Genomic DNA, 16,014 nt, shown 5'->3' with positions numbered 1-16,014 from the left:
CGGGCGGATCACGAGGTCAGGAGATCAAGATTATCCTGGCTAACACGGTGAAACCCCGTCTCTACTAAAAATACAAAAATTTAGCTGGGTGTGGTGGTGGGCACCTGTAGTCCCAGCTACTTGGGAGGCTGAGGCAGGAGAATGGCGTGAACCCGGGGGCGGAGCTTGCACTGAGCAGACCTTGCGCCATTGCACTCCAGCCTGGGCAACAGAGCAAGACTCCATCTAAAAGTAAAAAACAAAAAAACAAACAACTCCTAGTCTTAAGCAGTCCTCTCACCTTTTTGGCCTCCCGAAGTGTTGAGATGACAGGTGTAAACTGCTGTGCCCTGCCTTCTTCCTGATTCTTAAAGGACAGTAGTAATACCAATAAAACCACAGGAACTAACAAGTCAACTACCTTCCACAGGATCACTAGTTTTGGGAAAGTGCTTATATTACTTTACAGACAACTCCATCCACCCAAACACTGCATCAACACATAGCAGTAATCTTAGTATATTAATCTCTTAATATCAAGTAAGGTTTTACCCAGAGAAATAAGGCACCCCTGATCCCTACCTGCTTCTCCTTTTTGGCTACCTTAAGCCATTACAAGATGACATTTTCTGGAATTAGGCAACATAAAAATTAATTTAATTATGATTAAGCTAGGCATGCAGAAAAACTGTGCCTATCTGAATGGTACTCATTTGCTTCTGGGGAAACAAGAGTTGCTGTTGGAGCTCTCACTAATTCCCCACCTTATTTGGGTCTTCACACTGTAATATGTCTTACTGTGAGGCCGTTACATACATATATGTAAAACCTTACTGCTGTACACTTAAGATTAGTGTTTTTGAGGCCGGACGCGGTGGCTCACGCCTGTAATCCCAGAACTTTGGGAGGCCGAGGCAGGTGGATCATGAGGTCAAGAGATTGAGATCATCCTGGCCAACATGGTGAAACCCTGTCTCTACTAAAAATATAAAAATTAGCTGGGTGTGGTGGCACGCACCTGTAGTCCCAGCTACTTGGGAAGCTAAGGCAGGAGAATCACTTGAACTCGGGAGGCGGAGGTTGCAGTGAGCCAAGATCGCGCCACTGCACTCCAGCCTGGTGACAAAGCAAGACTCCTATCTCAAAAAAAAAAAAAAAAAAGATTAGAGTTTTTGTTAAAAACTGTAAGTTACACATTTTAAACTTTTAATTCTTGCTCAAACCTTAAGGGCCAAGACTACCGCAATGAGGGAAAGAAGAGGCATCCTTTTCAGCTAAAATCGTCTTCAATGTTACTGACTGAGCTGCTTAGAATTACTAAGCTATGCGAACCTTCACGAGGACGGAATGCAGGGTCTTGTTTTGTTTTCTTTTTTTGAGACAGGGTCTTGCTCTGTTGCCCAGGCTGGAGTGCAGTGGTGCAAGCATGGCTCACTGCAGCCTTGACCTCCTGGGCTAAAGCAATCCTCCCACCTCAGCCTCTGGGGTAGCTGGGACCACAGGTGCACACCACCATGCCTGGCTAAATTTTTATGTTTTTTGGTAAAGCTGGGGTTTCATCATGTTGCCCAGGCTGGTCTCGAACTCCTGAGCTCAAGCAATCTGCCTGTCTCAGCCTCCCAAAGTGCTGGGATTACAGGTGTGAGCCACTGCGTTCAGCCGACACAAGGTCTTAGAACACACCATTTTTGTTCTGTAAGGTTCTGAATTGAAAACCTTCTCTTTTACATCCTAGAAAAGGTCTTTATCTAACCTAAAAGACCATGATTTTCCCAACACCTTATGGGCAATATTCAGAAAGAAAAAAAAAATAAAAGGACTTGCAGCGGTGGTCCCCAGGCCAGCAGCACCAGGACCACCCCACCCATCAGAAATGCAAATTCTCAGGGCCACCCCACAACTACTGAATCAGGGCCAGGTAATTTGTGTCTTTTTTTTTTTTTTTTTTTTTGAGGCGGAGTCGCGCTCTGTCGCCCAGGCTGGAGTGCAGTGGCCGGATCTCAGCTCACTGCAAGCTCCGCCTCCCGGGTTTACGCCATTCTCCTGCCTCAGCCTCCCCAGTAGCTGGGACTACAGGCACCAGCCACCTCGCCCGGCTAGTTTTTTGTATTTTTAGTAGAGACGGGGTTTCACCATGTTAGCCAGGATGGTCTCGATCTCCTGACCTTGTGATCCACCCGTCTCAGCCTCCCAAAGTGCTGGGATTACAGGCTGAGCCACCGCGCCCGGCCGGTAATTTGTGTCTTAACAGGTCCTCTAGATGTCTGTGATTGTGTTCAAGTTTATGAACCACCGACCTACAAATCAACACAAATCCTGGTTTTGTAGAAATAGGGTGTTCATGGAATAAAGAACCCATTTAGGTAGAAAAACTAAGGCAGGAAAATGAAGTAGTTTAGCCTAAATCAAATCAAAATTATCAATGGAAATGGAGTAAACCCTCAAGTTGGACACCAATGATTTTAACCATGTCTCCTCTGTGAAGGACTACGATTATGTTCTTTTATTTTTTTGAGAGAGTCTCCCTCTGGAGTGAGTGCAGTGGCGTGATCTCGGCTCACTGCAAGCTCCGTCTCCCGGGTTCATGCCATTCTCCCGCCTCAGTCTCCCGAGTAACTGGGACTACAGGCGCCTGCCACCACACCCAGCTAATTCTATTGTATTTTTAGTAGAGATGGGGTTTCACCGTGTTAGCCAGGATGGTCTCTATCTCCTATGACTCACCCACCTTGGCCTCCCAAAGGGCTGGGATTACAGGCTTGAGCCACCGCGCCTGGCCTGATTATCTTCTTAACCTACTGATAATTATTTTCCAATCAAGTTAAAGGCATACTGATTCAGTCTCTGTGACATTTTGACAAATTTCTTCAATGCTTTCTCTTTTCTTTCTTTTTTTTTTTTTTGAGAACCTACTGTGGGGCACAGCCCCACTCCAATCTGTGATGATTTCACAAGCTTTCATCTGGGCCCTGCTGAAGTCCTGCCTCATACATCATAGAATCTGAATATACGACAAGAATCTTTGTTCACTCAAGTTTATTTCATTAGCACCTCCAATTTTAGACACACCCACATCACATCTTCCTCCCACCAAACATTCAGTCTTCTTCCAATAGGCAGAACAGCAACTCTGAGGCTCGGTTTATAAGCCTTGGGGAGTGGGGAGGGATCCTCGTCACCAAGATCATTTCACAAATTTGGAAAACACATAAGAACCAATAAAGGGGCACTGCTTGGAAACTGCACAACAATGTCAAATACTAGTTTTAAAGAATGGCAACTTTCATAAAAGCTCGTATTCACCACAGCCAAAAACTGCAAATGACCCAAATGTCCATCAAAAGGACAACAGGCAAATAAATGGTGGTATATTCATAGACTGGAATGCTACAAAAGCAAAAAAAAAGGATGAACTACTGATACCTGCCACAACACAGGTAGATCTCAGACATTACATATGTGAAATCCAGTTGCCAGCTCCCCAAAATGCATACCAGTTACCTGAAGTTCAAAAGCAAGCAAAACTGATAGTGATAGAAGTCAGAGCAATGATTAGCTGGGGGTGATGACTGACTGGAAAGGGGTAGGAGGGAATCTTTCAGGAGACAGATAATTTTTTTTTTTTCTTGGGATGGAGTTTCACTCTTGTCGCCCAGGCTGGAGTGCAATGCCGCGATCTCAGCTCACTGCAATCTCTGCATCCCAGGCTCAAGTCATTCTTGTGCCTCAGCCTCCCGAGTAGCTGGGATTTGATTACAGGTGTGCACCACCATGCCCTGCTAATTTTTGTATTTTTAGTAGAGACGGGGTTTCACCACATTGGCCAGGAACTCCTGACCTCAGGTGATCCGCCTGTCTCAGCCTCCCAAAGTGCTGGAATTACAGGTGTGAAACACTGCACCCAGCCAAGACAGTGATTTTTTTTAAATGTAGGTAAATAGCCGGGCACGGTGGCTCACACATGCAATCCCAGCACTTTGGGAGGCTGAGGCAGGAGGATCACAAGGTCAGAAGATGGAGACCAACCCGGCTAACACGGTGAAACCCCGTCTCTACTAAAACTACAGAAAATTAGCCAGGTGTGGTGGCGGGTACCAGTAATCCCAGCTACTCAGGAGGCTGAGGCAGGAGAATCGCTTGAACCTGGGAGGAGGAGGCTGCAGTGAGCCAAGACCACACCAGTGCACTCCAGCCTGGGGTGACAGAGGGAGAACCTGTCTCAAAAAAAAAGAAAGACACAGTCTTGTTCTGTTGTGCAGGCTGAGTGCAGTGGCATAATCAAAGCCCACTGAAGCCTCCTAGGCTTGAGGGATCCTCCTGCCTTAGTCTCCCAAGTAGCTATGACTACAGAAACATGCTACTATGCCCAAGTAATTTTTTTCCCCCCAAAGAGAAACGGTCTTGCTATGCTGCCCAGGCTGGTCTTCCAACTCCTGGCCTCAAGCCATCCTCCCGCCTCAGCGTTCCAAAGTGCTGGAATTATAGGCATGAGCTGCCATGTCCAGCCTATACCATGTGTTTTATATGCAGGATGTCACTTCATCCTCACAACCCCCTCAGGGAGATTTTATTACTGTTTCTGTTTAAAGACTAGGAGACCAAGGCTCAAATCTGTAAAAGACCACAGAGATATCAGTAGCAGAGCTGACAGGAAAACTCCCATCTGATGTCAAGTCAAGCTATTAACAAATATACAACGCTACCTCTCAAGAAAACAGGAAGCAGAGGCAAGCCCCCCCACACAACAACAACTAAGAAGCAAAGAGATAATACCAGAGAATAGAAACACACGCTGTTCATAACAATGATCCTATGACATTTTAAAATATTTTATACTATTTAATCATGCAGACCAGACACAGAGAAATATTTACTATAACTCAGTAAGAAATCATATATACACACGCACTCACGCGCATGTGCACACACACACACACACACACGCACGCACTTTAAAACTCTGTGGCTCACCCCTGTATTCCCAGCACTCTGGGAGGCCAAGGTGGGCGGATCACTTGAGGCCAAGGGTTTGAGACCAGCTTGGGCAACATAGTGAAACCCCGTCTCTACCAAAAATACAAAAATTAGCCAGCGTGGTGGCGCCTGCTCTAGAGGCTGAGGCATGAGAATTGCTTGAACCTGGGAGGCAGAGGTTGCAGTGAGCCGACATTGTGCCACTGCACTCCAGCCTGTGCGACAGAGCAAGATTTCGTCTCAAAAAAAGAAAATTAAAAAAAAAAAGAATTCGATCTAAGTTGAATTAAATCTAATTAAATAAAACATTGCTATGTAACATAAAAGAACTTATTTACTATAAATGAATGCCATTCTTGCACAATGTCTTATTAGCAATACTTTGTTGGTTACATTTATTCTATGTACTTGAAGTGGCAAGATACAAAGAATATAATGTCATTTCTATGAAAATATTATCAGGCTTTATTAATTCTGATTGGACTACTTTCTAATTGATAAGTTCTACAGAACACTATGTGAGGAAGCACTAAATTTAAAAACTTTAAGTCAATCATAGGTTGACACTTTTGTAAAATAAATATGAAATGCAACAGTACTGTACTATTACATACCCAGTAACGCAGTAATCTTATTTTTGTGAATAAATTACTAGAAAAATGAAAGGGGGAAAAAAAAACCCAAAATGCAAGTCCAAATTTCTTCTACTGTTTGATTCTACAGACATAAAATTGTAACTATAAATGCTTCTATTGCTCTATTCAATAACTATAAATGCTTCTAAAATCTTACTCTCAACTTCCGTATTTATCTCATCACAGACCAGCACCGGTTCACAGGCCACACTTAAGGAAACAGCATTTAGGTCGGGCGCGGTGGCTCACGCCTATAATCCCAACACTTTGGGAGGCTGAGGCGGGCGGATCACGAGGTCAAGAAATCAAGACCGTGCTGGCCTACATGGTGAAACTCTTTTCTCTACTATAAATACAAAAATGAGCCGGGCATGGTGGCATGCACCTGTGGTCCCAGCTACTGGGGAGGCTGAGGCAGGAGAATCGCTTGAACCTGGGAGGTGGAGGTTGCAGTGAGCCCAGATCACACCACTGCACTCCAGCTTGGTGACAGAGTAAGACTCCATCTCAAAAAAAAAAAGAAAAAAAAAAAAACTGTTTAGATAAATCAAATACCTAGTGTCTATGATAGAAGAGATTCAAATTTCACAAACCTGAATGGTTTCTAGTTGAGTCTTGTCTTTTGGAGAATTACTGACTGATGCTCCTGGGACCACAAGGAACTAACTTCATTTCTCAGTGCCAAACTTCAATAATTTGAAACACAGCAAGGCAGTAAGCAATGCTTATTCTGTTTTTGGCACCTGTATTTAAATTAACTCAAAACGTCTTTTTTCACATCAACAGTGCCACACTGTGTGAAATGTGTGAGCATGTTCCTATCTCAGGACCTTGTGCTGTAAATGTAAGAGTGGCATCGCAAAGGGATTATCATTATAAAGAAGAGTTCTATAGAACAAATGTCACTACATCAGGAGATGACCAAGGTGCCTGTGACTCAAGACCAAAAATACAAGCATTTCTTTTAAAGGAAGAATGTGGTTGCTGTTATGTTAGAGGTTGAGAAGAAGAATTTTCCAGCTTAGAAAATAATCTTTATCTCCCCCCTTCCCTTCCTACCCACCTCAAATAAAAGAATACTTAAGATGAGCCACGATCTAGCAGAAAGGGATGATACTGGGTTCAAGCCAATTCTAATTTGCTAAATCACCGATCTTCACAATCTTTCATGCAGTGTATTACTGAAGTCTTCCGACTGCCCTGAGAAATTGTTATTTCATGGAGTAAGTCCACAGGCGGGCCTATAAAGTTATCTGAAAAGGAGATTCTGCCAATAACTACAAGTACCTATGCCAAAGCTCATCTAAAATGAAGTCAGATTCACAAACTTCCTTTTTTAAAGTCAGGGCCACACATTCAAAATCAGGCATTTGTGGTATATGTAACAATCCTAATACGATAAACTAATGAACTAATTAGTTTGAACAATGAACTAATAAGCAATAGTTATTAGTGAACTAATTTGTGAATGGAAGACCAAGCAGTTTTGAAAATATCAAAGTCTTCAATGAGTAAAATTATTTCACACATTTATTACCCATTAAGTACCTACCATACAAGTATTTACATTATAGAGCTATGTCAAGTATTTTGATAAACAAGCAGAAAAATTTTTAGACCTTAATTTGATTTAAGCACCAGTCTTCTCGAAATATCTTCAACACAATCGCATGCTAAGCTTGAGTTGAGGATGTCATCCATTCCTGTAGACATCACTATCTACCACCTCTGGGACACAGCGACCTGACTGGTTTTTCTGGAAGTGGTACTGCATTAGCAACCTTACCGGCTGTCTCTACTGACTGTGTCCCCAGAAAAAAGGGGTTCATTTTGGTCCCAGAAAGTAACTACTGATTATTGGGAACATGTCTTCACTTCTCAGGAACCACACTCCTCAGGGGAGTTTTGAGTACCATAGCCCAGGATTCTCACCTGAGTACGAAGCCTAGGTTTTGGGTTTTTGGTTTTGTTTCTGTTTTTGAGACAAGTTATCTCTCTATTGCCCAGGCTTGAGTGCTGTGGTGTGACCATAGCTCACTTACCACACCCTCGAACTCCCGGGCTCAAACAATCCTCCAGCCTCAGCCTCCCAAGTAGCTGGGACCACAGGCACGCGCAACCATGCCTGGCTAATTTTTTTTTTTTTTTTTGTAGAGATGGGGCCTGTCTTTATTGCTGAGGTTGGTCTGGAACTCCTGGGCTCAGGCAATCATTCCACCTTGGCATCCCAATTTGCTGGGATTACAGGCATGAGCCACTGTGCCCAGCCAAAGCTTAGTTTTCATCAACGGCAGTGGTTCTCAACGTAAGGAGATTTTGCTCTCCATCCCCCAAGGCCACTTACAGGGATATATGGCAATGTCTGCAGACATTCTGAGTTTGACAGTTAGAGTGGGTGTGGGGATTGTACCAGCATCTAGTGGGCAGAAGCCATGGACACCACTCAGCATCCTACAATGCACAAGACAGCCCCCACGACAAAAGGTGAGCAGCGTCGCTGTGGAAAAACCCAGACGTGTGCTGTTATTTGTGCTCACCCTAAAATGACTATTTACCAGATCTTCTTTTTTCAGAAACAACTATCAAGATATTTCTGGCAAGGATCTGATTACCTGAATCTACCACATCATTCTTATATTTACCTGAAAGGAATATAGGATGTCTCTCCAAAGATTAATATTCTATATGCTTCTTCTGGAGTTCTCCCCAAATATATAACCTATGTTTGGAAAAAAGAAGAAAAAGGCAATTTATTTCTAAGCGAAGGTACAGTGCTGTCACTGCGAAGTCCATTTTGTCCAATTTCCAACCAACTGAGCCGGATTCTCCAGCCTTCCCCAGGAGCCCAGGAATCACCCAGAATCCTGTCCGCAGATTTCTTTTTTGTTTAAATCCTCCATTGCTGGTTTCTGTTGTTTGCAGCATGAGCCCTGACCAACAACTCTTCACAGCAACCTTTCGTGGTAAGACGCACGGGATTTTAAAAACAGATTTTCCAAATCAAGATGTTAGCCTGATCCCATGCTTTTACCTACCCTCCTTCCTGCAAGTCCACTGAAATGACAGCTCAGCAGCGTGTGGGAGATGGGGGCAGGGTTAGAATGGGGGGAGGAGGAAAGAGACACAAAAGCAGAACACAGGCGTGATTAACTCTGCCCATGGAGGTGTAAGGGCTTGCAATACGGAACAAGTTGATTATCCAACTGCACTTGCTTTTGACGCTCACTGACTTCTTTTGTCCTTGGAACTGTGCTATGCTTTGACTTTAATCTGGGAGAACACCTCAAGTATATTCTTCAGCATCTGAGGTCTACAGGTGGTGTTCCTTGCATTTCCAAACATTCCTTTTTTCCCCTTGACCTTTATTATTTGACTACTACGCGTAGGATTTTTGGTCTGCAGTCATTTCCTCTCGATAGTTTCTAGATAATGTTCCCATGTCTTCTCACTTCTAGTGTTACAGAAGTATTTTACTGGTCTAAGTATCTCTGACTGCTCCTTACAAGTAACCTGTTTGTTCTAGAAATGTGGAGTTTGAGATGTTTACCACCATCTCTCTAAATAAGTCCTCTCCCTACCCCCTATTACATTTGCGTGGGACTTCAGAATCTTCCTGCAGGGCCCTTTCAACTCATGTATGGAAGGCTGGGGTTTGCGGGGGTCGTGGTGGGGAGGAGACACAACGTTAAATCTGGCACTTATATTATCACCAAAATTAGGTTGAACTCCAAAGATTACCTTGGGGAAATAGATTTTAAATTTCACTAACAAAAAAAGAGAAATCACTAAAAAAAGGTTAATTGCAAACTTTTTTATCTCCATTATTTAACATGATACATGTGACCCGTCTCCACCACCAAATGGGAAGCATTCTGAGGTCGGAACCCATGTCTTACGATTTCATTACACACCAGTTTGATTCACTGATTTACTTAGCTTACCCCACATCTACTCACAATAGTTAGGAACATTTTAAATATTTAATCAAAGTTGATATCAATGTGAAAGTATCACTGGACTAAGAGAAATTGTTCCACACTCAAACATCCAGCAAGGATCTTAGAAACTCAGAAACAGACATATCCTGAAACTAGTCATAAGCACTGACTCAGCTTCCAAAGGGCATTTCACCAATTTTCTAACTCAAGACTCATAAACGGAAAATTTTCCCAATGACTAGCCTGTTTCTGTTTCTTTCTTTCCTTTTTTTTTTTGAGATGGAGTTTCACTCTTGCTGCCTAGGCTGGAGTGCAAAGGCACGATCTCAGCTCACTGCAACCTCCGCCTCCCAGGTTCAAGCAATTCTCCTGCCTCAGCCTCCCAAGTAGCTGGAACAATAGGCGTGCACCACCACGCCTGGCCAGTTTTTTGTATTTTTAGTACAGATGGGGTTTCACCATGTTTGCCAGGCTGGTCTCAAACTCCTGACCTCAGGTGATCCGCCCACCTCGGCCTCCCAAAGTACTGGGATTATAGACATGAGCCACCATGCCCGGCCTACACACAGATCTTCTAAGCATCAGCCTGTAAGTCATGAAAAGTAATACATTTTAAAAATCCAGCTTGTTTTTTCCAAATTCCCTTATTCCCTTCCAGTCTCCAATGCATCTATGCCTCTTCTAACACTTACCAGATAACATCAGTAAAGTCTTTCATTTTCTCCATTCTATTTTAAGATTTCCTAGCAGATTAAAAACAAAAACAAAAACAAAAACAAAACTTAAAACTGGCCGGGCGCGGTGGCTCCCGCCTGTAATCCCAGGACTTTGGGAGGCCGTCGTGGGCAGATCACAAGGTCAGGAGATGGAGACCATCCTGGCTAACACAGTGAAATCCCATCTCTACTAAAAATACAAAATATTACCCGGGCACAGTGGCAGGTGCCTGTAACCCCAGCTACTCAGGAGGCTGAGGTAGGAGAATCGCTTGAACCCAGGAGGCAGAGGTTGCAGTGAGCCAAGATCGTGCCACTGCACTCCAGCCTGAGTGACAGAGTAAGAGTCCATCTCAAAAAACAAAAACAAAAACAAAAAAACAAAATCCTAAAACCAAAAAACAAAACCAAATAAAAAAACACCTTGAAGCCAGTAAGAATGAGAATAGGGTTTGATTCATTTGTGTATTAAAATGAAATCCAGAGACCCGTTTAGGAATTTCTCTAAATTTCTAAGGCCTTCTCTCAAATTCTACAAATTTTTCCTTAAGCACCAATTTAAGATAATTTTTCCTACTTGCGATTGCTGTTCTTTGGGTTCTTTAATTAGTAAAACTGCAATGGTATTACTTTCTCCTAACTTTCAAAACAAAAATAGTGTCTAATACATTAAGCACTGTGGTTTAGCCTTGGAACACTGGTTTGATTCAAAGAACCGCAAGAACAATGTAACATTTTTTCCTGTGGGGGAAAAAAACCCTAAATTCCTGATGATGAACTTTAAAAGACTGTAATTTAAAAATCCAGTTGGGGAATGCCTGCACATAAAAAGTAGTGTCAAGCATAATTAGATAAACTGAAGGAAGTTTACAGATGCAGAATAATTCCACTTATGTAACTATCAAAGACATATCTGCCAATCTGTAACTTTTACCTCCTTTTCTTTTTTGGCCAGGCATGAAGGAAGTAACTTTTACTTTTATACCTACTCATCTTGCCGATTCAAAAGGCCTTCCCAAATGAAATCATTCTAAATTTGTGACTACAGAAGAATCCTGTAAATGACTCCTACATTAACACAAATTCTCAGATTAGTAAACTCTAAATTGATGCAACTTATGATCTATCACCGTGCTTCTGGCAGTCTGGACACTTGGCGTTTCTCAAATTCTTTTGATATATTTTCATGAGAAGCAATATATATAGAATGCCCACTCTAATTCCACAGTGCTAGTTAAGAACAGGAAACAACAAATGATGACCAAGAGAGCTGCTGACCAGTTGTGATCGCCAGCTTCCCAGACAACCCCAGAGAGTCTCATCTGCTGGCACGTCCACCCTTGTGCGGTCCCCTCCCACAGTGAACAAGGTGTCCCGTGTAACGAACAGGATACTGTAGTAAGAGGGTGTGCTTTCGGAGACTAGATCATAAAAGAGGTAGCTACTGTCTTGCTTTCTCTTAGAACCCTCGCTCTGGGTACAGCAAGCTGTTATTTTGGGAGGATACTCAAGCAGTCCACGTGGTATGGAAGAGAGGCCTCCTGCCAGCAATTGGCACTAACCTGCCATGTATGTGACTGAGCCCCCTTAGACGTGGACCCTCCAGGTGGGTGCAGCCCAGACACGGCCCAGAACCAGACCAGACCCATCCAAGTTAAGCAACTCCCAGATGCCTAACTCACAGACACGGTCTGAGACAATGTGTACTGTCGTTTTAAGTCACAAAGTTTTGCGGTAATTCGCTGGGCAGCAATAGTGTGCAGTAGCACACTCAATGAGTAAGGAAATGGCCATTTCCATTTGTTAAAAGTGAATAAACAAATACATGAGGCGTAAGCACAGAGACGCAGCTTAGGAAGCATCAGTAAGACCTTGTTTCTCTAGGATAAAGACTCTCTGAACGGCAAATACACACACACACACACACAAATACTATGGTTGAAAATGCTTGAGACTGGTGTGGTTTTCAAAGTCATGGTACAAAGTTCTTTTTTTGCTGAACAATACCTCAACCATTCCCAGGACTTCCCACCACCCCCATTTTCTAAAATCACCATCTGCACGCCCGAGTCCCTGTGAGAACACTGGACCCCTTGATTACTGACATACGTTTCAAAACCTGGGAGGTACTGAACTAGCAGTGATGGAAGAACAAGCAACCGAAGCAAAAGGATCCCAACTGCATTACTTCTCCTTTCAATGTTTCAATGCTGACAGGCGAAATCATGGAAACCCAATTAGACATGTGCTTCCTATTTCTACCAGTATGTGCAGGATTCTGAAGCTTTATTTATATACTTGGGTACAATTTACAACCCAAACGTCACACAAGTCATTGCACCCTAGAGCTGAGAGCGACAAAGGATATTGAAATTCCAGCAACAAATGTGGCAGCCTGAGTAACCAGGAAATCCTGGAGAGATGTCACAATGTTTCCAGCACTTAAAGACTCTTGTGACTATTTTCATGTCAGCCAGATGATACAGTCTTTCCTACGCCAAGAATTTGATTGATCATAAAAAAAAAAAAAATCATTCTCTCCAGATTAACAAAGAATGCTCGCAAATCAATGCAAGTTGAAGATAGGCTTACACATTCAACTGCTCAGTAAAAAAGGTGAGCAGGGGAAAGAACACAGAGAATAAAAAAGTAAATAAAAGAAAATCACTTTCATAGCTCCTGCACAAAACTGGTTAAGAAAAAAACTGTCGTTAAAAAAAAAAACCTCAGATGAACTTACATTTCAATAGTTTTAACTTTTAAAATTACTTTTACTTATGTATATACAGTAGGTTAGCATAACGATGCTCAATTTCAACAAAATGAAACGAAGTTCAGAGTAGCAAACACGTATCTACCAACTCTGCTAATAAAAATAGTGAATTGGCCCTGGGTATTAGTACACATTTGAGTGGTAGGGACATTTTTTAAAGACAAAGTAAATAATCTTGATTTTTTTTAAAAAATGAAATTTCCTAATTTTTAACCATAGAGTAAAAAAAAAAACCACAACTATTTATAATGCTCTGTTTCATAAAATTGGCAGGCTACAACTTTCCAGACCTTGGCATCAACTACTTATCCAAGATCACACTGCCTATTATTGCCGGAAGAGGGCCTGCTTCTCGGGCTTTATTATGGACAGAAACTCATCCTATCTAAAACAAGGGCCAGAACAAGGACAGGACCCAGAATTCCAGAAAGCTTAACGGATCTGCAGTCAAGGATCTGAAGCCGTCAGAGAGCCGTTTCTCCTCACTTCTTCCCCAAGTTAACAGCACCCAGCGTGCACCACGGGCAGTGGAAACGCCCGTCAGGAGCCCTCGGGTGGCAAGGGAAGTCCAACTGTGACGCGGTATGAGCAGGGCAGCCAGCTGCCTCCCACGGGGCCGGCTCCCAAGGCAACAGCAGCTTCCCACTGAGGGCCTGTGCCGTCCCTTTGCTCAGCCCAGTTCGCCTTACACTAGCTGGGGTCTGGCTACTTCTGACAGTTGCCTCGTGCTGTTTGCCCTGCCTTTCACAGACGCCCAGGAAGGGTGTCATGACCTCATTCTGTCCTCCAGCCTCTGCTGTCCCATCTGGGCAGCTGTTTGTTGAACTGGATTCTTATCCAAGGCATCTAGATCCTCATTCTCTGCTCCCTTGTCTTAACTTCCCAACTGATCCTTTCCTCCTGCAGGCAGCTTAACCCAGCACTGGCTACTCTGAGTCCAAGAAAATTAAATCATTTGAAAAGTGGGACCACAGATTCAAAAGATCATCATTAAATAACAAAGTCTCTGAGCTCTTATTATACCTGTAGAGGCAATCTCAAATTTACTGCAATTTAAAATTCTACTCACAGATTGCTGAGTTACTATATTCTTAAATTTAATTTAGTATCATTTTCAACACAAATGCTTACAAGGTAAGCCATTCTTACAGCTATACAAACTGCTTAAACATAAAAAATAATTATATGCAGTGATAAATTCTGAACAGGGAACCTACATGTTACAATTAGCTCCACCAAAGTAATCTATTAAACATTAGAGGAAAGCAAATTTGCAAGCTATGTGCCAAAAGTTTGCTTGTGTCATTTATTTTATACACAAAATGCTTGGCATTTATTTTACACACAGGAAGATGTCAGACATGGTGGTTAATTTCCCAGGCTAGCCCTCAAAAGTACATTTAACCCACAGAAGAGATGAATACCATGTATCTTCAGAAAACCTAACTGCTGTGGCAGGAAGATGTAACCAAAGTTGAAAGACAAATACCATTATGTTCTCACTCATATGGAGAAGCCAAGTAAGTTGATTTTATGGAGGCCAAGAGTAAAATAGGAATTACCAGAGGCTGGGAAGGGCGTTGTGTGGTCAGGGGGAGTGAAGAGAGGTTGGTTCGTTGGTACAAATGTACAGTTAGAAGAAACAAGTTCTAGTGTTAGATAGCGCAGTAGTGTGACTACAGTTTACAATAACTTACTGTGTATTTCGAAATAGGAAGATTTAAAATGCTGTCAACACAAAGAAATGACAAATGTTTCAGGTGATGGATACCACAACTGACCTAATTTGGCTGTCACACATTATATGCATTTATCAAACTATCACATGTACCCCATAAATATGTACAATCATGTATCAATAAAAAAGTTTAAAATTGTATGTAAACATAAAACATATATGTACACAACACCCATCTGTACATATACACACACGTGCACATGTCCTATTTCTATAAATATAAAAGTTTCTTTTTAAAAGATTTTTCTACATTTCTCAAGAGTACAAATACGGATTTTGTGTATGACATTTTTACAACAAAATTAACAAAACAAAATTTCCAACCTTTCTTTCCAAAAGGATCTTTTTTATTATGAATTTGTTTTGAAAAGCACTTAAAAATTTCCTCTTAAAATTTCACCTTTACTTTGAAATGACAGGTTAAGTATCATTACCCCACAATCTGGCTAGGTCACAGCCACTGGCTTAAACAGGGCAGCAAACTTATTTTTAAAATAATATAGTATGTTTACCTTTTTGTGAAAAAGCAAACAAAAGCTCAAGTCATCTTTCATATTTTTCAGCTCTTACAGTGGTGCAAAAGATTTTTAGCTTCACTCTAATTTGTCACCTAAGAGTCTACCATTCAGATAGCTGAACGGGAAAGCCGTTTACCGGGCCACGTGAAGAGCAGTACTTCGAAACACAATAAAGACAAAAGAGTTCTCAACTCGCTCTTCTCACTTCTTGTAACACACATGACGCCTGACCGTCTGTCAAAAGGACTAACTGTGGGCATGTCAATTCATATTTTACACATTTGTGAAGCCTCACCTCTTCTGTTTTTAAGATAAAAAATAAATATAACACTTTATTTCCATGCCATAAAGGATTATCTCACACTCTCTGCCCATCCCACATTAGGTCTTTCTGTGTATACAAGGATGACGGAAACACGGTTCCTTTCAGAAGCCCTGAATTTAAAAAGGACTGATAAAAATAGTCAGTCAGTCTATTTGGAATATTTCCTTCCTAAAGATTCCTCCTCCAGATTTTTTTGGTTTTGTTTTAACATTACCATGCCAAGTCAAACACTCTCCAAAATTCCCGACAACTCCAGAAAACGTTATCAAGGATATGGATCAATCTATAGGGAACTATCACTCATCTCTACAAATCTTTAACCAGAGGATTTAATACATCTTAACCAGATCAAAGCTTCCCTTGCTTTGATGTTTTATCTTTTTTTTTTTTTTTTTTTTTTTTTTTTTTTTTTTTTTTT

The 16,014-nt window shown here is 42.0% G+C and overlaps 1 protein-coding gene across 1 annotated transcript in view; it reads right to left on the bottom strand.

Moving 5' to 3' along the window:
- CDC14B (cell division cycle 14B) overlaps positions 1–16,014 on the bottom strand; it is a 66,198-nt gene that overhangs the window by 42,719 nt on the left and 7,465 nt on the right. The window contains exon 5 of the mRNA XM_011927502.1: positions 8,231–8,307. Coding sequence (XP_011782892.1) covers positions 8,231–8,307 — 77 coding nt within the window. The remainder of the gene's footprint in view (positions 1–8,230; positions 8,308–16,014) is intronic.

The sequence above is a fragment of the Colobus angolensis genome, unplaced genomic scaffold, assembly GCF_000951035.1.
Source record: "Colobus angolensis palliatus isolate OR3802 unplaced genomic scaffold, Cang.pa_1.0 Scaffold72, whole genome shotgun sequence".
Lineage (NCBI taxonomy): Eukaryota > Metazoa > Chordata > Mammalia > Primates > Cercopithecidae > Colobus > Colobus angolensis.
The sequence above is the reverse complement of the archived record's forward strand: the minus strand, read 5'-3'. Positions and strand labels throughout refer to the sequence as shown.